The 26,662-nt window shown below is 29.8% G+C and overlaps 2 protein-coding genes, 1 long non-coding RNA gene and 1 other non-coding gene across 4 annotated transcripts; 2 read left to right on the top strand and 2 right to left on the bottom strand.

Annotated features, from left to right (window-relative positions):
- Nucleotides 1–3,950: 3,950 nt before the first annotated feature.
- LOC121220474 (small nucleolar RNA R71) lies at nt 3,951–4,056 on the top strand. The gene has a single exon (XR_005917675.1). It is a non-coding gene; the product is annotated as a small nucleolar RNA R71 (small nucleolar RNA).
- Nucleotides 4,057–6,210: 2,154 nt separating this feature from the next.
- LOC107896198 (uncharacterized) lies at nt 6,211–10,284 on the bottom strand. The gene is made up of 4 exons (XR_005917544.1): nt 10,107–10,284; nt 9,494–9,552; nt 8,585–8,654; nt 6,211–6,594 (listed from the first exon to the last, which is right to left on the bottom strand). It is a non-coding gene; the product is annotated as an uncharacterized lncRNA (long non-coding RNA).
- A 2,920-nt stretch (nt 10,285–13,204) lies between these two features.
- LOC107895881 (inorganic phosphate transporter 1-4-like) lies at nt 13,205–13,738 on the bottom strand. The gene has a single exon (XM_016821095.2). The coding sequence runs from the start codon at nt 13,580–13,582 to the stop codon at nt 13,205–13,207; it is 378 nt and encodes a 125-aa protein (XP_016676584.2). The 5' UTR covers nt 13,583–13,738.
- Nucleotides 13,739–14,103: 365 nt separating this feature from the next.
- On the top strand, nt 14,104–16,078 carry LOC107897861 (glutaredoxin-C4). Its single transcript, XM_016823444.2, has 4 exons — nt 14,104–14,463; nt 14,737–14,810; nt 15,543–15,641; nt 15,756–16,078. The coding sequence occupies exons 1-4, from the start codon at nt 14,318–14,320 to the stop codon at nt 15,830–15,832; spliced, it is 396 nt and encodes a 131-aa protein (XP_016678933.2). The 5' UTR covers nt 14,104–14,317; the 3' UTR covers nt 15,833–16,078.
- Nucleotides 16,079–26,662: the final 10,584 nt, after the last annotated feature.

The following is a 26,662-nucleotide window of genomic DNA, read 5'->3' as shown; positions in this document are numbered from 1 at the left end:
CAATAGAAATTGATTTGTAGGACCTAATTGTGAAAAAGTTTGGAATTAAAGTCTAATGCTAAAATTCTGATTTCCAAAGGTTATAAAGTAGTTTAAAGTGATAGAATAAAGTGTTAATTGAGAAAACTCAGCTCAATTTAGAGGTTAATTGAGTAGGGATGAAATTATCATTTATTGAAAGCTTAGGGGAAAAATGGTAATTAACATCATGCACTAAAACAGTTTTGGACAGCAGCAGTAGTCTAAATTTGAAAAATCACCAAAAATTGTAGAGATCAAATTATAGAATTAATAAAATTTTAAATTAAATCTTATTGAGTCTAGTTTCTTATAAAAAACGGTGTAAGCAATGAAATTGTAAATCATGAGATATAATAGATTTTATGGGATAAGGTCAGAATGAATTCGGGTTCCCCTGTTCTGACTTCAGAAAATCATAAAAAATTGGATAAAAATAATTAGGGGCTTAAATTTATATGTTTAAAATCCTTGATGAGTCTATTTTCAAAATAAACAAATGAGAACACCATCCAAATTCTGTACAATGAGATAATTAATTTTTAGAAAAGAGGGGTTGGAACTATCGAACAGCGAAACAGATGAAACTTTAAAGAATAAACTGTTCTTATTGGATAAACCAAAAATTCTAAAAATTTTATGGTAAGAAGATATGTGAGTTTAGTTTTGGGAAAAATTAGCAGATCTTAATTTAGAGTTCCGTATCTCAATATATAAATAATTTAGTGACTATGACTCAATGAGACAGCTTTGAATGCACTATAAATAATAATGGAATTATAGAGAATGTTACATATGAACATGAAATGTATTAGATTAATGATTAAATTTATTTATTTAGATCTAGAAAATTCAAATACGAAGCTAGATTGAGGAAAAGAAAAAGTTCGGGATTAGTAGATTTTTGTTTACGAACAAGTATCGAGGTAAGTTCGTGTAACTTGAATTATATTCTTAAAGCTTGAAATATATTTTTCTTGATGTGAATATGATTTGGATGTTTATTGTGTGATAATTGATGAAGTATTGATATTCTTGATGAAAAGAGAAAATAAATCTCGGTTGAATGAAAGGAAAATTTGATGGATCTCTGAAAAGGAATTGACGGTAAAAAGGATCTAGCCCGGACGGGTGATCTTATCCTGATATAGCCCTCCCGAAGAATATGTGAAAAATAGATTTAGCCCAGACGGGTAATCCAAATTAGGGACTGAATTTAGCCTAGACTTGTAATTCAGATCCAAGCTCATTAGAGTAATTGCTATTGCAGGGGATTTATCTTGGACTAGTAATCCCGACAATACTCTATGAGTTTATATTACAGAGGATTTAGCCTGGACTGGTAATCCCGCTGTAAGGATGAGGTTCGCGGGAGTGTGCTTTCTGAAATGGAAATGTGCGCACGTGAATATGAATTGACGAACCCGGATTTGTAAACTAAAGTGTACCCCTGAAAATCCATCGAAATTCCAAGAAATTCTACGGGATAAATATGGAAAAATAACAAGGAAATGGAAATCATGGTATTGATGAGCTCATCAATCATGGTATATATTATTGATACATGGAAATTATTGGACTAATTTGAATGTTGAGTTTGTGCATGATAGGGGAATAATGTATTGAATGGGTGTATGAATGTTTATTGCATTGTATTGAAAATATTAGGTAAGTATAATTCTTGTTACATGAACTTACTAAGCACAAAGTGCTTATCTTGTTACTTTTTCCCTATTTTGTGGTGTTAAGAGCTCGGAGGTCGGATTCGATAAGAGACGTATCACACTATCAACCTCAAGATCTCGGTATATAAAGAAACTTTATTTTGGAAATCACTGGCATGTATAAGCTAGTAAATTAAATGTTAATGTGAAATGAATGTATGGTTAACCATTGGTATGGCTAACAAATTTTGGTTTTGGTATGTGATTGGGTTATCTTATGAATACGTTAAATCTATCTTGAAAATATGTTGAAATGGATTGGTTGTGTTGGATTGGTCTCGGTTTAAAATTGCAAGAAAGATTAGATATTTATAAAGGGGTTATATTGAGTTCAAAAAAAAAACTTCGGGATTTTGCGAAAAATTTCTTATGGTTTCGATTTAATCCCGGTTTGGTCCCGATGTATGTTTTGGGCTTCGGAGTCCCATCCAAGGGACTTCATGACATGTTTCGATAAATGAATAGTATTTAACTCGTAATAACAAAAAAATTATTTAGTAAAATTCGGTAATGCCTCGTACCCTATTCCAGCGACGAATGCGGGTAGGGGGTATTACAAATATCTTCATGAGATCATGATTCATTCCATTTGCATAGTTACCTTTTTATTTCCTTTTCTTACCTATTGAACCATCTAGAATTACATCGAACACTCGAGAAAACTCACATATACTGTGCCTTTACATATAATTGTAACCTTTCCTTTACATCATTGCTCACACAAGTTGTGAAATGGGCATGCTCACACGAGTTGTAAGTCGAAATGTAAGCTACATGGTGCTGCTCACACGAGCTGTGGAGAATCTGCAACAAATGTAAGACCTCAACCATCGGTAGGACATCCAAGACCAGCACCCGAAACTTGAATTCCCTAATGACATGTCATTTGTATCCTAATAATTCTTAAGGTTCAACCGAGATTCGATATCCATCAATTCATTATAGCACTGATACATTCATATGGCAATTCATTTATATTAAAACAACATAGTAAACATTCAATTTAGCTAACCTTAAAATGATTAGAGTTCATACGAACTTACCTCAATAGCTAGGGCTTAGAAATATCGTTAAACTAATCTGAAGCTTTAGCTTTTCCTTGATTTAAGTCCGATTGTGATTTCATTCAGTTAAGTACTTATATGATTCAATTTAACCCATAATACATATTTATGACAAATTACCAATTTGTCCCTAACATTTTAACTTTTCACAGTTTAGTCTTTAAGCTCATAACTTAAAATCTAACCATTTTAACCTAAATTCAACTTAACCCATGTTGCAAAGGACCTTAAAGAAACTCATAATCATTAAAAATTCATAAAAAAAACCTAGGATTTATACCTTTAACAATTTAATCCCTATTTCTAAAATTAATCAAAAATCACTTAATAAAACTTGTTTATTTTTCAACAAGGATTCATAATCTCTCAATTAACATCAAAATTCATTCTAAAGCATCCATGGAAAATCCCTCAACCTTTAATAGTTTTACAAATTAACCCTCGGGCTAGCTATATTAAGTTAAAACGAACTCAAAAATATAAAAATCATTAAAAACGGGGCTTGAACACATACCATGCAAGTGAGAACAATGCTTAGCCAAAACCTAGCTAATCTTTTATTGATGAATCGATTTTGAAGAAACAAATGTGAGGAAGATGATGATTTTAGCCTATTTGATTTTAACTTTATTTATCATTTTACCCTTTAAAAACTATCAAAATTTTATTAAAACCTTGTCCATGCACATCCACGAACACTTTAAATGGTATATTTACCATCCAAGTTCTTTAGTTTAAGATTTCATAGCCATTGAACCCCTTTAACTAAAAGAACTCAACTAGTCATTTTTACCTAATTAACCATTTAAACATCAAAATTTCTTAACGAAATTTTAATACGACCTTAATATACTCCCACAGACATTAAAATAATAATAAAATAATAACTCACTCATTGGAATTGTGGTCCCGAAGCCATAATTTTTGACACCACTGAAAACGGGTTGTTACAGTTGGAGGCTTGTATTTGTACATCAATCTCTTATTGGGCCACATGTACAAATTCATGGCCATGTCATCTATGATTTTGTAGGCTCATTCATACGTGTGAAACATGATAGATCCTTTGGTTGCTCCATCTAGGCTGGATATAATATTACAGTCTACATCGTTATAGAAAATCTGAGTCTGGAGCCACGCTTGCAGTCTGTGATGTGGGTATTTCCTCAGCATCAACTTGTAGCACTCCCATGATTCATATAGGGATTCACCTTCATATTGTTTAAAATTGGTGATTCCTCACCTAAGCTGAATGGTTCTACTAATCGAGAAAATTTTATAAAGAAAATTTTTCACTAAATCATTCCAGGATGTAATAGAACATGGCTCTAATAAGTAACCAATTGGCTGAGTTATTGCACAAAGAGAATGGGAATAACCTAAGACGCACAACATCATCGGATACCTCGTTGTACTTAAAGGTTCCATAAAGTTGTAGGAACCGTTCCAAGTGTTGATTCTGATCTTCCACCACATTTCCCTTGAATTGCAGTGTATTCTAGATCATTTGAATAGTAGTCATCTTTATCTCAAAATTATTGGCGTTCATCATTGGTCGTTTGATGCTATCTCACACCACATCGAGGGTTGGTAACGTGTACTCACGCAACGTCTGCTGATCCATTAGGACTTCTTCTCGTAGATTAACTTGTTGCTCTCATGGATCTTCAAATAACGGATTTTCTCGGGGTAAATTTATTACCGCGGGTGTATCAGTGTTCATTGACTAACGAGTGCGCCTGAGTATTTTCTCCAAATTTGGTTATGGTTCATTGGGGTGCGGGAGTTTCGGGTCATAAACAAACTAAAAAGTTAAGAATTAAAAAGAAATTAAACAAATAAAATAAATAAATAAACAAAAATTAAAAATATTGTATCTATAGGCTTTAACGATCTTATTTATCTTATTAATTGTAAAGGTATTTTAAAGATTTAATGCCGAAACCTCCCTGACAACGACGCCAACTACTTAATCGCCTATAAACGTGTAAAAATATCACACCAAAAATATATAAAAGTAAATCGACTGTGTCCGCAAGTATACAGGTCAAATTGTAACATAGTATATATGTACAACGAAACACAGAAAGTATTCTGAAGATTATACCCAAGGGAGGATGGAATAAATCCATAGAAAACCTCTTTATAATAATAAGTCTAAATAGTAATAATTAAATCATATATTACGAAAAATCATAAAAGGGAATAATAATAGAAATTAAGTAATTAAAATAAATAAAATAAATTAGACAAACAACTAAATTGATAAAACTAATTAGGAAGATTAACTCGTTTTAGGATTTGTAATTAATTTTGGATTAGGATTTTAGGGTGGATTAGCTATCAATTAATCAATTATTACCTCCCAACCTCTAATTAATTAATCAATTGCTTGATACTCTCTTATCTCCCGACCTCACTTTCTCAACCAGGATAAACTATGATTTACTCAGTTAAACTTATCTCCCGATCTCATTTAACCTATGATTACTTTCTACGGTTGTCAAGCCTAGGGTTTAGGAACACGTAATCTATACCAACTAATCCTCTCGAGAAACTTTAAACCCTTCGTTAATTATGTCCCCATCCACTCATTAATCTTCCTGAGGGATTTAGCCACTCATGTTATTCATAATCTTAATCTCAATTAAATAAAACATGAAAAGATCCTGATTGAATCGAAAGAGAAAATAGATTAGAATAATCTTGAATTTAATGTCAAATGAAGAATGGAGTGGTAAATCTCACAATTGGAATAATGGATATCATCGCTTGCAAAAGCAAATAACTAAAATACTTCAATAATATAAAAAGAACTCTTGGATCGAAATCGATTCCAAGAGGAAAGAACAAAGTTGTTTATAAAAAATCGAAAGAAAACTAAGTTTAATCCTACTCCTAAACTACGAGGGTTTTTGAAGGCATCTAAGATGACTTAGTTACATCAAACCCTTAAGATCTTATTTATAGGAGTGTTGGAAGCCCGAATTAGGTCTTTGAAGTGTCCTAGGTTTTCATATAAAGTTGATTATGCAAATAAAAATAACCCTGGAAGACTTGGGCAGCACGTCAACTCTGTTGCACTATACAAGATCTATGGCATGGCATGACATGTGATTCACACCTTATTTGGTTGGTTACATGCTTTGACGGCTCGGGAAGCTTGTGCATCAATCATCCCTTGCTCCCACATCAATTGAGCCTATAATTCGTCATCCTACATAATCAATTCAACACATTAGAATTACCTAAGGCCAATGTCAGCCTAATAGGTAACAACATTCACAAATTGTGTTAAAAACACTTATTTTTATTAAATTTTAATGCTAAGTACTAAGTATCGAGAATGCAATACTAAATACTAAATTGGCTAGAAAATAAGGTCTTTAAGTGCGGAAATAGACTGAAATTACTACTACATTTGACGGCAGGTCATTAAAACAAAGGGAAATTCCCCCCAATTAAGTCTTCAGCACTACTATATATAATAACAGTATTACATGGCTAAATTAGGTTAATTACTAATGTCTAATCACATTTAATTAAGGTTGTGTAGACTAAAACACCCTTAGCTGTAAATTGGGCCTCGTCGAACTGGTGTCATGACATTCATAAGCTGCTATCGTGACATTAAACATCAAACTTGACTCCCTTGGCTTCAAAGGTGGATGTCGCGACATTGATGTCTTCATGCTCCTTGGTTACTTCGAAGTTGGTTGTTACGACATCCTAGTTGGATGTTGTGACATTGAAGATAGTCCATTGACTCCTTGGCCTAAATTGATGTCCTACACAGTTAATCAACTTGTTAATCTTCCCTTAGGCCTGGATTGGCCTAAAAGGTCATAAAACACATCAAAGTGCTCATTTTATTAATTTTAACTAGGAAAGTACTAAAACATAAAACTAACTAAAGCAATGTTAAATCACTTGAAAACAAGCTCATTAAATGTTAAAAGAAATCTAATTTGCCACAACGAATTGTGGCAGATCATCAAGCTTTAAGATGTGATGAGTTTAGTAAGTACATCAAGAATTAAACTTACCATTTAAAACAACCTATGTTATCATTTAAAGTATCTGAATATTAGTTATGTACAGTGAAATTAAGTGAAAAGTAACCATAGTGAATTATTAAACTAACATTCTATAGATCACTTACCAATTCATTTATATAACCACTTACCTTTTATATTATTTTCCCAATTGTAGACTCAATAGAACACGTAAGATATGTGTATTGAAAATTAATTCATTTGCACAACGGTGCCAGTACTACCTTACACCAAAGTGTAAAATAAACAAACGACACTGAAATGCCACTGTCACTAGCACCGAAGTGCCACTATCACTAGCGCACTTGAAAATCTCCTAATGGCATGTCATCTATATCCTACTAGCTCACACCTTGTCTACATGAGCATTTATATGTTAAATTCAGTACATTTACTCAACAATTAAAAATAATTTAAATTTTACACCTTTTTCCGTATAGTCTTTGTTCAGATGAAAATTCACTATACTTTCTAATTTCACTATAACTTTACTTTTCGTCTATTCACTAATACATTATACTTCATTCAAACCCTATTTATCAATATTTTGGTTCACATGTCTAATGTTTTACACTTGACAATGTCCTTACTACAATTTAGTCTCTTCATTCAAATCTACTCATTTTGTAATTAGAATCCAATTCATATTTTCACTTCCCATTCATCAAATTTTATACATATATACTTGACATATTCACATACAATTCAATCATCATGTAGAGCCCCAAACCTGGCCAGGATGGTCTGACCCAATCTAGAATGACACTTACGTGACTCTCCTTACTGACCACCAAACACACCAAAAAATCATCGTTCACACCTCAAAATATGCATGCAACATATTTATATGTATAAGCATCAATCATATAGTCTTAAACTCTAAATCATGCTTCTGTTACGCTACTCTAATCAATACAACAATAGGGGTAAATTCATATTTCCTTATACAATATACAAATCATACATACCTCAACAAGTTAAGCATATATACAGTTTAAAGCATTTGAACTTAGACTATATTTGAAAGAAACAATTTAGAAAAATAAGAAAGACTCATTTAATTACAAAACAAAGATTTAAGGACTCTAATTGCAAAGTATAAAAATCAAAATTGTATTGCAAAATTATGAAAACATGGTTCAATCACACAATATATCATGTCGTGACCACACAACATTCCTTGTCGTGACGTCGATCCTTCGTTGCAACGTCGTCTATAATTTCTGTAGAAAATAGCCCAAAACTGCATATGACACTTTTTCACATTACCAAGCATATCAATTCGCGCATTTAGCTTAATTTATCTAATCCAAAATATCATATAACATAGATAGATCGTATTAAGCATTATCACACACTTCAAAATTTATCAACACACAATTTGACATCCAACATAAATAGTTATGCTAGCATGCAATCCTAACTTCATAAATCAATTACTTAGCATACCAATTTTACATTAATAGAATTTTTATGTGCATAAAAGGTCTATTTCATACCAACAAGTCATTTGAAACTTGCTACAACTTTCAGCATACACTAAAAACATCTATATCATTATTCGCCCATAGGCATACAAATCATTTATCATGCAACTCAAACCATCATAACATTCATATTCAAAATCAAAATTCTCAAATAATCAAAGAAAATATCAAAGTCTAACTCCCAAAGTAAAGTCCCATATTGCCATCCTTATTGAAGTAGGAAACACATCACATACTCAAGAAAGTTTGGTCTTGTTTTGGATCACTTGGATGGCTCACTTCTCCTCCAACAAAACAACTATTTATCTGTAAAATATACATAAGAGTGTGAGCTTTTAAATATTGGTGAGTGCTAAAAATGACCACAAATAAACCACAATCTCAAGGTTATAAAAAAGCATATTGTATCATTCACTCATGGCATAGCATTAAGCATAACTCCTATCAATCATATTGATATATTGGCATATTGTGACTAAGAAACATGTATAAACACATATGTATTGGATAAGCAGATCTCCCAACACACCAAATGACTCATAGAGTCTATACTAGTCCCATAAAAGTGTAGCATGAAGCTAACACTCTCCAAACACACCAACTAGTCCCATTGAATAGAGCTAAGTTCAACATTCCCTTGTCTCTCCAAATCAGTCTCGAGGCCTCGATGCCCACATAAATAAGCAAATAATGGTGAGTACTCACAATCTTATGGCTTGCCAATGATATCCAATGGTTCCAAAAGATCACAATGCCTACATATTCAGTTAAACACACATGAACTTATTATTTTATGCACACTTTCACATATCATATAATACATGTCCATATCACTTAATCAAATCTAATATAAGGCACTTTCAAGTGCTCACATAACAGTCAAAGAGCCATATAACATTGATCTCATATCTTGTGCATAAATATCAGCAAGCTCATATCATATTTATACATAATCACATAACATTGTCATTGACATTTCAGGATAATTCACATAGCATATCACATCTCATAAACATGATTTGAATAATGATAATAGATCGAATAGGGATACTTACACTCAAAACTTATAATAGGTGTCTAGGCTAACCTAAGCTCCCTAATAATGGATTGAATTGTGCCTAGAAGAAACAATTCCGATCACTCACCGGATTACTTTCGGTCGAATGTCAAAGGCTAGGTAAGCTTCTCTTTGCCTTTTGCCTTGCTGGTAGAAGCTCCCAATTGATCCAGCATTTTGAATACATAATAAAAACATTACACACATTAATTACATACTTATTTGCATCCAAACCATAGCAAAACTGCAAATCTACACTCTTTTATTACTACCGAAAATTAACTAGTTTTACCGAAATAAGAGATTCCTTGCCAAATTTTCATTTTTAAACCTCGAATTTGATTTCAAACATCCTAAATACCATTTAATTACAAATCTAAGTCTTCAATTTCATCTAATTAGTCAGATTTAACTTTTCCAAAAAATCAAGCTCTCATGAGCATTTAAAATAGAGAAAATGTTCTATTCTTAAAAATTCATTAACGATCGATTAAACTGAGTTGAAATACCTTCTAATTAGTTCAAAATGGGTCAAAAATAACTTTAAAATAGTATGTTTACTTATGATTTCAGGATTCATCATTTTTTAATCAAAACTTGGTTTAAAAACGTTAGATCTATCAAAATATCCATACAATCAAGTAAAACTCGAATTGAATTAACAACATGATTTGTTTGATCATAAAAATTCAGAATGTTACCTCAATTTTTTAAAAATGGAAAAATATGGATCTAATTCAAGGATGAACATGAGAAGAACAATGGCAAAATTGATGGAGAAATCATAGTTTTTTCTTTGAAATTGGAGGTTATTTTGGTGTTTGGAAGGTTAGAGAGTCTGAGTTGTTTGGCTAATTTAAGAGGAAAACTTAAATTGGGATTTTTATAGAGATTTCAAATGGAAGAGATGGAGGTAAAGTGACAGTAAGGTGTTTAAATAGCCAACCATTTTTCAAAAATTGGGCAATTGCCCTTTTACCCACTTTGGATTTCCACCCTTTTTTAAACCAGTCCAAATTTAATTAAAACCCCATTTCATCATTTTTTTTCAAAACCGGCTTTATATTTAGAATCCGTTTTAAATTAATTAATAATCAAACGCTTATTTTAATTTCCCTACCTAAATTTTAATCTCATTTATTATTTTAATATTTTTACCTAATTATTTCTACGATCCTAATTCTGGTATTTGGTTCACTAACACAATTCTACTAACCTGATTTTTGGGATGTGACATATCAATCCATTTTAATATGACTTACACTTAGGTTGAATTAGGTAAAGTAAAATTCTTGAAGTACTTACAATCAAATGCTTGGATGAGCTCTTTCTTCTTCCTTTATTCTTTTGCTACTTCTTTCCCCTTATAAAGACCTTGTTAATCACCTCTCTTCTTTTTCTCTTCACTAACATATCACACACATACAATATTTAATTTCAAACCCACAATCACGCATCATTTCCATGCACCTTTAATGAAATAAACATAAAATCCTTAAAGAAACTTCATCATCCTTACCTTGAACTTTTACTTAAATCCCTAACTTCACTTTTTTCTCTCCATAAATGTGAACACTAACTAACTTTACAAGAAACTTAGCTTGCTATGAGGTTGCTCTATTGATTTCACTAGGAATCAATGGAAAATTTGATGTTTTTGAGCTTGAGGAGATTGGAAATGGTGAAAAAGGACTAAAATAAAAGAAAATAAATTTTGGCTATAAAGAAGGTGGAAGGTGACGTGAAAGAGAAGGGATGAAGATAATGGAGAAGATTTTTCTACATCTTTCTATATTAAAAATCTATTTAATTTAATATTTTAAATTATTAATAATATCTAATTAAAAAAAATCTAAACATCATCATACACTGGTCCACATTCAATTTCAATCTCATCCAAAATTTATTGTAGTTCTTGGTTAAATTAGACTTCTAATCCTTCCTCTTTTTCCATCAATCTAATGCAATTATTCTATTTTTTTTTAAAAAATTATACTTTTACCCCAACACTTTTCATATTATTGCGATTTAGTCAATACCTCAATTTAATTTTTTTCTCAATTCAAAAGTCTTTTTAATTTCCTACATGATCCAACTACCTTTGCTACTCATACTCATAATTCCCATTTTACTTACTTAGAAAATTCTAACACATGCAAGTTCCAAAATGGCACTACTCTCATCTTAAGGGGTGTTACGGATATTACATCCACGATCTTAGCTCAAATCCATGTAAATGTGTAATTTTTTAAAAAATTTTAAAATTTTTTCTTATATTTATATTATGAAATAATAGGTACCAAATCTTTTCATATTTTTATTTTTGAAAACAAATTTTCATTTTCATTTAAAAAACATGTTTTTTAAGAAAGAAAATTTAAAGAATTAAAATTATTTTCTAAAAATGAAAAAGAAAATAAGAAACTATTTTCCTAAACCAAATGGAGGTGTGTTTGGTCTTAGAAAATATGGGTTATTTTTGTGTTATTTTTTTGGAAAATAGATTTTTCTTTAAATGTTAGGGTTGAAAATTTTGAAAAATATTATGAAAAAAGTGTTTCATTATTTCCGCTAAAACTATTTTGAAAAATTAGAAAAATACATACTTTTTTAATTTGGATTTAATCGATGAATTGATCCTAATTTTAATCTATAAAGCCAATAACTTTTCTTAACGAATTAGTGACCATGGTTTGAGTTCGCAATAACCTTTTTTTTTATTTTTTAGACATAATAAATATTTGTTTTTATTAAAATAAAAATATTTCATTTTCTATGATCACTTATGTTTATTTAAATTAGTTTTATTTTATTATATTAATAACATTTTTATTTATTAACAACCTTTTAATATCAAATCATTTATCATGACTTGAGTCTATATACATTTAGGGACTTCTTTTATTAAAATAAAAATATTTTTACTTCAAATTTTTATTAAAAAAATTCTCATTACAATATATTTTTTAAATTTGTATCACTTATGTTTGTTTAAATTAACTTTATTTTATTATATAATTAACATTGTTTGTTTGTCTTTTAATTTAATTACTATTTAGTAATTGTATTTCATATTTTTATTTAAAAGAATATGTATCAAATATAATTTTATTTTCATTTAAAAATATATGTTTTCGATTTATAGAAATTAAATAATGAAATTTATTAAGAATAAAAATAAAAAGTATTTTTCATTATTTTCAGTTATTAAATAAAATAGTTAATAAGAATAAATAATACTAGATTTTCCCCACGGGGTGAAAAGAAAATTATATTTATAAAATATTTAACAGTCTTTGAATTAACATTTTTTTAATAATTGAAGATATAAAGTATTTCATGAATAATTCTTCCTAAAGCTCAAATTCAATCCTTAATTTATCATTTGTTTTATTAATATTTATTAAAATTAGTTTATAAATAGTTTTAATAAGTATTTCAAAAAATAATAATTTTAATGAGTGATTAAAAATTGAAATTTAGTTATTTAATTGATGATAAGTTGATTCATAATACCAGTTGATACATTATCTAATGAGTAAAATAAAATAGTATCGTTTCTATTTTGGTTAGTTTAAATTTTTTTATTAATTTAGTCACTGTTATTAAAAAAAATTTGTTCAAAATAATCACTCAATCGTTTTTTTCATATGATTGAAGATGCCACATCATCAGTTTTTCCACCTATTTCCACGTAATTAAAGGGTTAGAAATTTAAATAAATTTAAAACATGTTTTTGATTTAATTAGTTTATTTAGGAAACATAAAAGGAATTGCATTATTTCCCTGAAATCTCTACTAAAGATTAGATGATGACGACGACGACGATGGCCTTCCTTCTCCCTCTCCTCGATTATTTTCGTTCTCACCTGACATCTTTTCTAAAGATTTCCCTTTCGATTCAGGAACCAAGAAAGTGAAGAAGCCTAGTGCATTGATTACACCTAATACAATAAGTGAATTCTTGACTCCAATACCTGCAGGGTACCCTGCATCTGCCATGGCCTTATCCTTATTCTGCGCCAAATACAAGAACCCAAATGCACCAAGCTTTCCTGCGGCTGCTGTTATACCATGGCAAGTGGACCTCAACCTTGCAGGGAAAATCTCATCCGGTACCACAAATGTTGTGGCGTTGGGTCCGAAATTCGAGAAGAAGAAGGTTAATGAGTACATCACAACGAAACCGATTCGGCTGTCCTTATGAGTCTAGTGGTTGTAAGGGAAGGCCAGTGCAAGCATGAACATAGTCATGAACAAGAAGCCCATCAATTGGATGGCAAAACTTCCCATAATATGTAATATCAGTGAACCAGTAGCCTAGAATGGTGCTGCAAAGAGCAATCAGTGTTTGTGCCCTTGCAATTTTGTGAATTTCTTAGAACCAGCAGAAATAACTTCAAACCACGAAGTCGTTAATGCTGTTGGGCACCCACAATGACATGCTGGGATGGGATTTCATTCATGCACCTTCTCCTCTGGTCTAGGTTCTACGAGATTAAGAAACTCAAATTTGCAGAAAGAGTTGAACAAATTTATTTGGAAACAAACCTTTTATGTTTCTTAAATAACCTAAATAAATGAATAAAAAGTTTTAAATTTATTTAAATTCCTAACCTTTAATTACGTGGAAAAATTGATGATGTGGCATGCCCGGTCATCTTTTCGTTAGGACTAGACTGTTGAGAGACTATTTTGGGTAATTTTCCTCGGGACTAAATTGACAAAAACAAAATTGAAGTGATCAAATTCAGAACTACACTATTTCAGGGTTACTAATGAGCTAGTTTACCCATTATTTCAGTATAGAAATAGGGTGTGAGACGGCGAATGGGAGTTTAAGATCTATTTTGTTGAGGCATAACGCTAACAATTGCTGTTGAGAACAAACAAACGCAGAGTTGGGCTTCAATGGCGGTGAAATTCTTGATAGCGTTAATCTTAGTAATTGCAGCATCTCTTTGCTGGGTATCGTCGGCTGATTCGTCTGAAGCTGCTTTCGTCAAAAAGACCATCTCTGCCCACAAGATCGTCATCTTCTCAAAGTCCTATTGCCCGTACGATTTCTTCACATCAATTATGCTTTTTTAAATCAACCAAAGTGACAACAAATCAATTAATATGCTTTGTTTTTCTTCCCGATCTATACTGTTCTGATTTTTCTCTTAACTTTTTTTCTCATTGGTTTTTATTAATACTCATATTCGATACAATTTTCCTCTTTTCAAGTAATAATACACTGTTCATTGTTGTACTGAACAATTCCTATATATTTTGGTGACCGAGTTTGAAGTTTGGGCTAACAATTATTCTCCTTTGGTACTGTGCAGGTACTGTAGGAAGGCAAAATCTGTGTTCAAGGAGTTGAAAGAAGTTCCATTCGTTGTGGAGCTTGATGAGCGAGGTCTGTTGACAAATAAATTCCTATTTTTATATGCAGGCCAAATTACTGTTTAGCTACAAAGTTTGTTTTGGTTGTAAGATAAAAATAAAGTTGAAAATTGGTATAATAGCAAAGCCTTGTTTAAAATATATTAGCAGCTCCATATTGACTTATGGAATATCACTCCTTGGTTTTGAACTTATGGAACATCAGTCCTTAGTTTTGAACTTGAAATACTTTGTTAGCTTCATCTGAGATTTACAGTATCAGCTCCGTATTTACATATGGAGCATTATTTCTCGGTTTTGAACTTGAAATACTTGAAGTTAAAATTGTTTACGAGCTTCAACTGAAATTTACAGTAGCTGCTCCATATTGACATATGGAACATCATTCCTCGGTTTTGAACTTGAAATACTTGAAGTTAAAAATAGTTTACTAGCTTCTACTGAAATTTACAGTAGCAGCTCCACATTGACATATAGAACATCATTCCTCGGTTTTGAATTTTGAAATACTTGAAGTTAAAATAGTTTACTAGCTTCACAGAAATTTACAGTAGCAGCTCCATATTGACATATGGAGTATCAGTCCTCGGTTTTGAACTTGAAATACTTGAAGTTAAAATAGTTTGCTAGCTTCAACTGAAATTTATAGTAGCACCTCCATATTGGTATATGGAACATCATTCCTCGGTTTGGAACTTGAAATACTTGGAAGTTAAAATAGTTTCTTTTCTTTTTTATTTGACAGATGATGGATGGAATATTCAGGATGCCTTGAGTGAGATTGTTGGTAGGCGTACTGTACCACAGGTTTTCATTAATGGAAAACACATCGGAGGCTCAGACGGTAATTTCTTCTTTTCTTTACCTGCAAAATTAATCTTTCTATCTTCATGCAATTGAAATATGTTTGGAAGATAGTATCTGTAGAGGAATTACAAATTCCATTCCTAATTTCCAGATACTGTTGAAGCATATCAGAGTGGAAAATTGGCTAAGCTGTTGGGTATTGAGGTAGAGAACAAGGATGATCTCTGAGTCCATAAACAAAATTGAATGTTTGTTGCCAGAGTAAATTTTGATTTTATTGCTTTTAAGGTACTTCTTTATTGTACTTCAACTTTGAACTGTGAACCTTATGTTCCATAAAGCAACTTTCCGATGTCCTAAAAGCTTTCATACTTGAAATTCTGATGTTCCTGGTGATGCTTAAGAATTAGGTAAGAAAACTTTAAGACAGAACTTTTACTATTGTAATTGGGATTCTTACTTTTTCTTTCTTCACTGAGTACATGTGTTCATTAAAAAATATGATAGGAACTGTTTAAAAATTTTAGAAGTTGGATATATGACCATTTTGCAGGGTATCACTGGGTATCAATCCAATTAGATTGATCTTTAAGACATATAACAACACTAACCAGAGCTGGTCTTGGGGTTTTGAGATGATCTGCTGGGTTTTCTGTAGTGGGGAAACATGACAGGTTTCTTGTATTGGATTAATAGTGTTCTAAATACTTTTTCTATGAGCTTGAGTTGGATACAAAGATCAATGGCCCGGTTCATCAGAAATCGCTAGGTTCAACTTTATATATTTTATTGAATATTAAGAAATCGTAAAGAATCAGGAAAAACCGGAAATTGGAACTGGAAAAAATAAGGTAGAAAACCAATAAGACCAGGTTCATTTCAAACTTGCAGCTTATTTTTTACACTTAAACTTCGCAATTAGGTCTACTTTGTTACTTTTATTTTTTTTTTTTTGTCTACTTTAGTTTTTGAACTTGGCAACTAGATCTATTTTAGTCCTTGAACTTGGATTCTGTCAATATTTGATCATGTGGCCGTTGTTACTAGAATACGATCGGATCAAGACAAGTCGAGAACTGATCGATATAACAATCCTAACAAAGGGGATTGAACTAATTGACTTAGAAACTACTAAAAATTGGTAAAACTAAAAAGTTGAGACAAAAATTGAAAGTTGAACATGTTGAACTAAATAATTTTTTTTGTTTTAAATTATTTTAGATTTTTATGATTTTTAATTATTTATTCAATTATTGTTGATCCACAGTTGAACTAGTTGAATTGGAAGCTATGGTCTGACCTATTCAACCACCGATCTGATTATTAAAATACTAAATGTGACACTCTAATATTGTATCACATCATTTCTTGAAAATTTATATCATAAAAATTTATATAATTTTTAATTTTTAAGTAATGATGTGGCACAATATTAAAATGTCGCATTTATATTTTTCAAGGAAGTTCTGTTTTACTTATTCTAAGTTGAACAAGAAGTCAATGTTTTACTGATATTGTATCGATTTGGAAGTCTTGTTTTACTTTTAGCTTTAGTAGTAAACTGGAAAAAATAAATTTTAGCTTTCATTTTGGTTGATACCAATCGTATGGGTGTGTTTTAATTTGTTTCAGTCTGTTCTAGTCCGTATCAATTCGTGCTGATTAGTGCAATATTTAATACTTTTAATATTTTATCTTAATTGTTTTTATTTTTTATAGTTATGTCTAAAAATAAAATATAATCATAAGCAATAATTTTAAAATTAATATATTTATATGTATGTAATTGGCATGTATTTGTATATGAAAAATATTTGAATAATAATAATAGATCTAAAATGATACCAAAACAAAAAAACATTACGTTAACTAGTACAATATTGATTATCTTGTTTTTACGAAATAAGAGCAATATGAGAGGATAGAAGAAGAAAGACAAATTACGAAAGAAAAAAGAGAGGAGTTTCAGAAGAAAACAAATCAGAGAACTATTTTTACTTTTTAAAAAAATTTGATCATTTTTATATTTAAATGGACAGGTTAATAATTTATTTAAGATTCATTTGAATTGTAAAATGTAATTAAATATGAAAAGAAAATTGAAGTTACATGAAAGACGAAAATGGAAGTAAAAGATTTTGCACTTTTCTGTTGCGGTTGGGGGATGTTGCATGTGTATCGGAGAGTGTTGAGAATAAAATATAGGCATAAATCCCCTTATTCTATAAAAATTTATTTTAGTCATTTATTTAATGTTTTTGGATCTTTTTTAGCTCTTAAATTTGTATTATTTGTTAAATCACTTTAAAATGGATGGAAAAGTTAATGTTTTTTAACTTTGTTGATATAGTATATACGTGAATTGCCATGTGTATGTCACGTCAATAATTATTTTTTAAAAAATATTAAAAATATTAAAAAATATATTTTTATGTTGTTTATATTTATTTAATAATTTTTTATTTAAAAAATATTTTTTATAAATTATTTAAATTAAAAAAAATTAATTGTTAATGTAGCATTCATGTGGCAATCCATATATATGTCACGCTAGTAAAGTTAACAAACATTAATTTTTTTTCATTTATTTTGGGCCGATTTGACATATAACACAAGTTTAAGTACTAAAAAGGTAAAAAAATTATATGGAGGATTAAATTGACTTTTTTATAAAATTAGAAGACCAAATAAGTTATTATGCCTAAATATTAAAAAGTGAAGAAAGATCAATAGAGTTTTTGTTTTAATGGGAACAGGTTGCAAAAAATAATTTCTAAAAAATTGCTTATTTTTTGGAAAAATTGATTTTTTTTTGGTGTTTGGATAATTTTGTTTAAAATATTTTTTGTTGTTTAGTAATTTCTTTAAAATCATTTTCTAAAAATTTATTTTGTAATGTGATAATATTTTATAAAAATTAATATCATATATAAAATTAATAATCAATAATGTCTAATTAAAACTTAATTTAAATTACATATGTTACATAAATAAGAGTGGATAGGGATAAATAAAGCTAAGCATAATTTTAACAAATACTCATATTTATATAATTAAAATATTCATATTTTACACTGTAAAATATTTATTATTACATATTTAATATTAAAATATTAATATAAATATTCCTCAATAATACATTAAGAATATTATTTAGAATTTAAAATTATTTTGTTAAAATTTATTATTAAAATAAAATTGTAATATTAAATAATTTATTAAAATAATATAGTATATTAATTATATTAATAATTTATGATATGAAGAGATATGAATAATGAAATATGTATATTGTAGATAATATTGAACATTAAAATATTTTTAAAAATTAAATGAAAAAGTTATTATTAATATAAGAATATTAGCCTTGATTCAAGTTAATTTTTATATAAAAAAAATTTCATAAAAAGAGTTCTTTTTTCAAAATTGACTTATCATTTTCAAAATGGTAAGTCAATTTATAGGAAAATTAGCTTGTTTTCTATTGACCAAGCTATTTCCTATGAAACAAATATAGGAAAATGTATAAAACATTTTTTGTAAGTCATTTGCCGTGAACAAATGGACCCTAAATTCATACACAATTAAGCCCTTATCATTAATTAAAAAAAATCAATGAAGCCCTTTCATTAACGATTTTCGTCTTCACCCACACTAATCATTAAAATCAATTGATGAATTAATCAAATGGTTACATGTGACAACTTTTGATTTAATATTATATTTTCTCATAAAAATCATTAAATTTATTAAAATATTAAATTTGATATAAACTTTTGAAAATTATAAAAAAATCATAAAAAGTTATAAATAATATAAAATTCATAATAAATTATATTTTTTATAAAATTAATAAAACATATTCAAAATATTTAAAATTTTATAAAAACTTATAAATAATATAAAATTATAATCAATTAAGCCTTTTTGTTAACAGTTGTTATCTTCGACCATGTTGACCATTTGATGCAGTCGTAAACCAATTAAAAATCTAACTAAGACAATTGCATCTATCAATTAATAGTATAGCTATGGTGAGTAAAGATATCGTTCCCACAAAGATTAAAAGTACTAGTAATTACCATCTTTCTATTATTTAACTGACAAATTGGAGTGATTGATTAAAACTAAAATTAAGGGCACGTTTGGTTCGCTGTAATGGAATAGAGCTGTAATTGAATAGAGCTGTAATAGAATAGAGCTGTAATGGAATAGAACTGTAATAGTAATTCAATTGTTTGGTTGAATGGAATGGAATAGAACTGTAATAATATTCTTATGTTTGGTTGAATGGAATGATGTTGTAATAGCATAAAGAAAAAAACTAAAATGACTAGAATACCCTTAGCAAAAATTTTTTTAGGAAGATGATTATTGTTATTGTTATTAAATTTTAATAAGGTTATTAATATAAATAATTTAATATAAATAATAAATAATTTAACCATATATTAACAATTATTATTAAATATAATTTAATAAAATAATATATAATTTAATAAAATTCTTAATATAATTATTATTATATGAATTAAAAAAATCATAATATATAATACTATAAAAATAATAAATAATTTAATAAAAAAATTCTTAAATATATGTTTATGTTTTTATGAAAATGATATTGAGCTTAGCATATGGTCTTTGCATGCTAATGTAACTAAGCTCATTTGAAACCGTGTAAGAATCCTCGTTTTGTTATAATCCGTATGGTATTTTGAGATGCATGTCTTATTGTCTTTTCAAAGCTATTTATTAAGACCATATTCTTCTTTCTAAACTCTTATCGAAATTTGCCCGTCAATTGTTTGTCCATCTAATTTCCAAAACATTGAAAACCAACTATTATCATAAACAACCAAGCAAATTAAATGCACCTTTTGTTTAATTTTTGAATATAGGAGAGATTTCACGTACAGTATCTTTCTCGTTGAATGAATGCAAATGATTCACTACGACTGTTTCATTCATAAGATCTCCCCTGCTGTAACTTCTTCCTAGATAAAGATTGAAAAACAATAGCAAACAAATAATTGGGGAGCATGCCTCTAAAAGGATTTTTTTCATTAATTTTATAAATGTAAATTGAGAAAAACAACTCCAGAAATTATTATATGTTGTAAATGATTCTGCACTTATAAGCTAAACAAAGGAGCTTGATGATATCCCAATACACAGGTTGATACAAACTTGATAGCAATCTTCCATCAAAAGTGTACGGATGAAGATAAGAAATGGTGACATTTGGTAAGATAAAGGTTCCAGGACAGCTTATCGCCCCAAAAGCGCAACACGATCCTTCTGTCCTGCCTATGTCAGGTTGATGTCAAAGAGTTCGCATCGTATAGGCATCTTCGTCTCATAGAAGGGGTTCTTCAAAACATAATCTGTGTAGAGCTCATAAACAACTTTCAAAAGAGCCTACATGTGCTGTGTCCCAGGTTCGCAAACTACAAAGAACTTTGTCCCTGCAAATCATAACATGCATATTTGCAAAATCAACAGTGTAGAGAACATAATGCCTAGTTGTCTACAAAATCATGGATTCAAAAAACATGCACATGAGACTACCTCCCAAACAACCCATGTCTGGAAAATGCCATTCCATGTCAAATGCAAGAACAAGAGATTTATTCAGCACAAATTGTCAGGACTAACAAGGAGAAATAAGTAAACCACCCTTCAAGTTTGCCAATTTTCTGATAATATGGTCTCAAGTGTTATACTTATCATTAATGGCACAATTGGACTAACAAATATTTTGATACTATCATCCTATCTTCAAGTTGAAGCATAAAAAACTGCTCGACAAGCATTAAATACAAAGTATTTCACTGCCAACAGTTCTCGTCTCGTAGTTTCAGGCTTCGAGAAAATGTAAAAACAAACATTGCCAACTGTGTCCATAACAAATTATTCAAGCTTCCTATATTTATATAAAAATAAATTTCCAGAAAGTTTCATTTTCTATTCATCATCTTACATGATATGAACTCCCAATATTCGTATTTTAAGCAGGAAAAGGGCAAGATTAATTTCCTTAATCGAATCAACGGACATCCAAATGATGGCTGACCAATCCTAGTCTACAACTTTCAGTCAACCGAGTGGGAAAATCAGATCTGCAAATCAGTTTTCTCCTATTCTACTTTCGCACTTCAAATTTCCCCAGTATTCAAAATAGTACAATTGATATTTTTAAACAAAAAATTATCGGTAAGAGATTGAAAACAATAGAGATCAAATGTATCAGCTTCAAGTAACTCAATTTCAGAACAACCAATGGTAGGCGATAGCTGTTGTGAGATAGCATGCATCGAATGCCATAGACTAGCCACTCTCAAGCTATCATTCGCATCTATGAGCCCTTTAGTTCCATAATCCTTCAGAAAAAGAAAAACTTTACCAAATATTCTCGAGAAACAAACAGAAAAGGGTTTCAAAGAAATGGATAAAGTAACCAAAATTGTAAATAAGAATACACCATAAAACAACCAAATTGATAAGAATTCAGAAAATAATAAATTAAAAGAACATATATATTAGGGTATAAAAGAAAGGAAGAGAATATTTGAAGGGAGAAAACTTACATATAGGTGAAAAAAGAAAAAAAGAAAGAAAGGATTCTCACCTTTCTGTTGAGAAGGAAAAAGAAAAAGATGAAATCAAAATCAAAGGGGTTATTGGAGGTGGATTTGGAGATAACTGGAACAGAGTGATGGCATACACACTATACTTAGCCCAAGCTTTTTCCCGTATATCTTCCTTTTACTGTAAATAAGGAGGTTCAACTAGAAGGAAGATGAAATGGCTTATGGATGCTTGATTTGTCGTCAGTTGAGAAAAAATCTGGTGATGGTAATGTCGAGGAAGAAATCTGGTGAAAGTGAAAACGATGAAGAAGAAATCTGGTGAAAGATAATATATGAGTTGGGGATTTCAGATTGTGAGAAAGAGAGGAGAATGGTGAGGGTAAAATTGAAACATTTCTCTAATTTGTTATTCCACCCATTCCTTGAATCACCATTCAGTAGGGGGAGGACAAAATGATGGATTTTCACGCTGAATAATCCCGTAACGAATATGGTTGTAATAATTATTCCATCCAACCAAACGTTGGTTTGGTGGTGGGCCCACCGAATTGGGGGGAATGCATTCCTATTCCCCCCAACCAAACATGCTGTAACTAAATTAATTAACTAAAGAACATAGAAAATAACAAATTAGGAAAATAATCGATTAACAACCAAGAAGTGAGATAATTCTCAGAAAAGAATCCACCTAGACTTCATCTGTCATTATCAATCTAAATTATGCAATTTCTTCACTTCGTATCTTGATCCGTAAAAATCCCTAAATTATGCTAATATCTCTTTTGATAGTAAGAGCAACTGACTCTAGATTGATTAATTGAAGTTTTTTTTCTAATTAAAACCCCTATTATCACATTAACTCGATCTATGGATCCCCTATTAGATTTGACTTTAATTCGGTAGATTTATGTCGTCTTATTTTTAGAATTGCATGCAACTCCACTCAATTATTCTAGATCTACTCTTAAATAGGGACTTTTCCTCTTCTGATTTAAGCACATCAAACGTGGATTAATAGTTTAGAAATATTAAACTAAGAATTAAAGCATATATAATTGAGAACAAGATCCAAGTATTTATTGCGTAAAAATAGAAATCAAATAACAGAATCCATCCTAGAGTTCATCTCCCTAAGTATTTGGAAAATTAGTTCATAATCGCAAATAAAAACATCTAAAAGGCAGTATAACCCCAAGAAACAAAGAAACTTATAATAAACTTCAAAGGAATCAAGAGGAGATCTTCAATCTTGATGGAAATTTGCTTCAGATTCAGCTTTAATGGTGCTTTTCAAGTCATTTTATTCAGTATTCTCTGACGGCTCTCTCCTATCTTCTTATTTTTGTCATATATAGGTCTTAGAATGCTCGAAAAACCTAAAAATTGTCTTTTTTCGCATGTTCAGAGTGCGATTTGCGGAATCCACACAGTCTGACACATGGCCGTGTGGTAGCCCGTGTGGCTCCCACGGTTGTGTGTCTAGCCCATGTGGAATGGCCTAGCCCTTGTGGCTCTTGAAACTTGCTCCGATTTTCTAATTTTCACTCGTTTTTCGCTCTTTTTGCTCCCGAATGCTCTTCTAAGTATAGAAACATGAATTTAAAGGATTAGGAGCATAAAATTCACCATTTTAAATCGAATAATCATCCAAAAACGCATTAAGAATGAGGCTAAAACATGTTACTTTTGACATTTATCACCATTAAATTCAATTGACAAACTAATTAGATGATGATACGTGATAGATCCTGATTTAATATTATATTTTCTCATAAAATTATTAAAATTGATATATACTTATAAAAATTATAAAAAAAATTTATATAAACTTACAAAAATTATAAAAAAATTTATAATTTCTTTATGAATTACTAAAACATATTCAAAATATTTAAAATTTTATCAAAAATATAAAAATTCATAAAAACTTATAAGCAATATAAAAAATTCTAATAAATTATAAAAATATAAAAAATATATAAAAAGTCATTTAAACCGTTAAAATTATAATGAACACATGGTATCAAACCAAATGTTGAGTAATGGGAATCCTCATATCATTAGGATAATTTTTATTTTGAATAAAATGTTCTCGATCTTCTATAAATAAAATGATAATTGTGAGACCTCCATTTTATTGATAAATTATTATATTGTTTTTTAAATTTTTATCTCCAATTTTTGAGGCATAGTGCAATAGTTTGGACGTTGAAAAGTTGAAAATTGTTTGTTAAGTATTGTATAACATAAAGTAATTTTAGTTTAGTTAGATACTATTAAATCAAAACTTCATTATCATGTCATAATGAAATATTCTAGCTAAGGTTTTTAAAATCGGACCGTGGTCGAATCGATCAGGCTACTTGTTCGTCGATTCGATTAAAGAAATCATTAAAAATTTAAAAATATTAAAAAAATAAAAATTTGGTTCAATTTTCTGTTCAATCCATCTGTATCAATTTTTGAGTCAACTGATTTAGTGACTTTCTCTGGACCAGTACCCTTTTCAATTCTTAGTCCAACTAATCTGACCGACCGATATAGTCTAGTGTATCATTGGTTTAGACAACTATTTCCATTATCTAATGGTTAGTATAACGTCACATGTTCATTTTGATTTTAAGGGTTTAATTTCCAAAATGAGAAACCAATAAATAAATTATGATTTTTATTTATTTTATAATTTTATTAAAAATTATATATTTAATTTATTAGGACTTATTATGATTTTTATAAGTTTTTAAATATTGATAATTTGTTAGAAATTTTATTAGTTTTTATAATATGTTTTTTATAAATTTTTTTATAAGTTGGATAAATTTATAAAAGGTTATAAATATTTTAATATGTTTTTATTATTTGTAGGATTTATTATAATATTTATAAATCTTTATGAATTTTTATGAATTTTATCAGTTTATATAAATTTTTAATATATGATAAAATTAAATGAAAAGTTGTTATGTGCAGGGACAAAGTTAGAAATTCTTTTAGGGAGTCAAAATTAAATTATAATTTTTACGGTAATAAAAATATAATTTCATTATTTAATAGCTTATATTTTATAAATTTTTGAAGATTAAATCAAATTTTTATTATTTTTAGAGAGTCAAAATATAATATTATCTTTATTAATTTTAAATTTTAAATTTTTTTCATTTTAAAAGTGTGGCGGGCCTACTAACCCCTAGCTACTCCCCTAATTATGTGTCATGTGAATTGATTTTAACAGTGGCTTAGAGTAGCCAAGAGTGCTATCCCTGGTATCCTAGTGAAAATAGTGGCTGCTGCTGCTTGGGATGACGGAAATTGGTGGCAACGATGGGTTTGGGGAGACGAGGTCTCCCTATTGGCAGAGGAACTTATTCAGCTATCGGTCAAAAGCTCGATGGTGGAATCAAACGACAAACCAACTCTAATCTGCACTATTTGGACAAAGAAATCCTACAATCCGGATAGCCTCAAGGCGCAGATGAAAAGTATCTGGAAAATAAAGAAAAAGTTTGAGATCCAATCGGTAGGGCAAAACCTTTTTTTGATTGTGTTTGAATTGGACGAAGATTTAGAAACTGTTATGGAAGGTCAACCATGGTTGTTCAGGAAAAACTTAGTTATCTTTGATCAATTGACTAAACCGATAGAAAGAGATCAAATCAGGCTTGTTTTATCCCCGTTTTGGATCAAGATTAGGCTATGCTTACCAGAATTTGATAAAAAAGACCTCTTGCATGCTATAGGGGTCACTTTTGGAGGCATTCTCAGATCTGAAGTTAATGGTGAGTTCTATCGCCTTAGAATTAAATTAAATGTACAGAAACCCCTTCGTAGGGGTATATTTGTCTCAATAGGCAATGAGAATAGAGTTTGGATCCCTTTCAAGTATAAAAAATTACCGACATTCTGTTTTGGTTGTGGAAGATTGGGGCATGGTCTCCAAGAATGCACAGTAATAAAACCTGCAGAAAAAAATAGAATTAGAGAAGATCTACCTTTCTCTTTGGCATTAAAAGTAAAATTAAATTTGGTTAGAAGGGAGAGTTTAAAGTTTAATGCTCTATCAAAAAAACTACAACCACAATGTTTGTATACACGAAGTATCAAGGAGAACCAGGAAACGTACTTATATAGTGAAAAAAGCAGCGATATGATTCAAGGAGTACAAGAGGATTCTTGGTTGACAGCAATAGGAACAGGGATAAAGATGCAAAAAGAAGGAGAAATCGATGAAAAAAAGACAGAGAGAAGCAAAACAGACGAAGATATACTGAAACTAGTCAGGATGGAAAATAATTGAACCAGCAGGAGTGATGAAATATTATGGAGCAGAAAGTAAATTGCAGAAAAGGAAATTGGCAGAGATTGAATATGATGATTACGGTACAGAAGAGACTCGGGAAGATGCAACAAAAAGAATGAGATATGGTGGAGAGGATTTAATAAATGAGGCTGAAACAAATTTGTCAGC

This window comes from Gossypium hirsutum, chromosome D08, assembly GCF_007990345.1.
Source record: "Gossypium hirsutum isolate 1008001.06 chromosome D08, Gossypium_hirsutum_v2.1, whole genome shotgun sequence".
Taxonomy (NCBI): domain Eukaryota; kingdom Viridiplantae; phylum Streptophyta; class Magnoliopsida; order Malvales; family Malvaceae; genus Gossypium; species Gossypium hirsutum.
Note: the sequence above shows the minus strand (reverse complement) of the source record. Positions and strands in the feature narration are given on the sequence as shown.

Excerpts from the sequence above, each read along its gene's own strand:
- LOC107895881 (XM_016821095.2), bottom strand. The coding sequence starts at position 13,582 with ATGTACTCATTAACCTTCTTCTTCTCGAATTTCGGACCCAACGCCACA.
- LOC107897861 (XM_016823444.2), top strand. The coding sequence starts at position 14,318 with ATGGCGGTGAAATTCTTGATAGCGTTAATCTTAGTAATTGCAGCATCT. Across the intron at positions 14,464-14,736 it reads TTCTCAAAGTCCTATTGCCC|GTACTGTAGGAAGGCAAAAT; the intron begins GTACGATTTCTT and ends GGTACTGTGCAG. Across the intron at positions 14,811-15,542 it reads TGTGGAGCTTGATGAGCGAG|ATGATGGATGGAATATTCAG; the intron begins GTCTGTTGACAA and ends TTTATTTGACAG.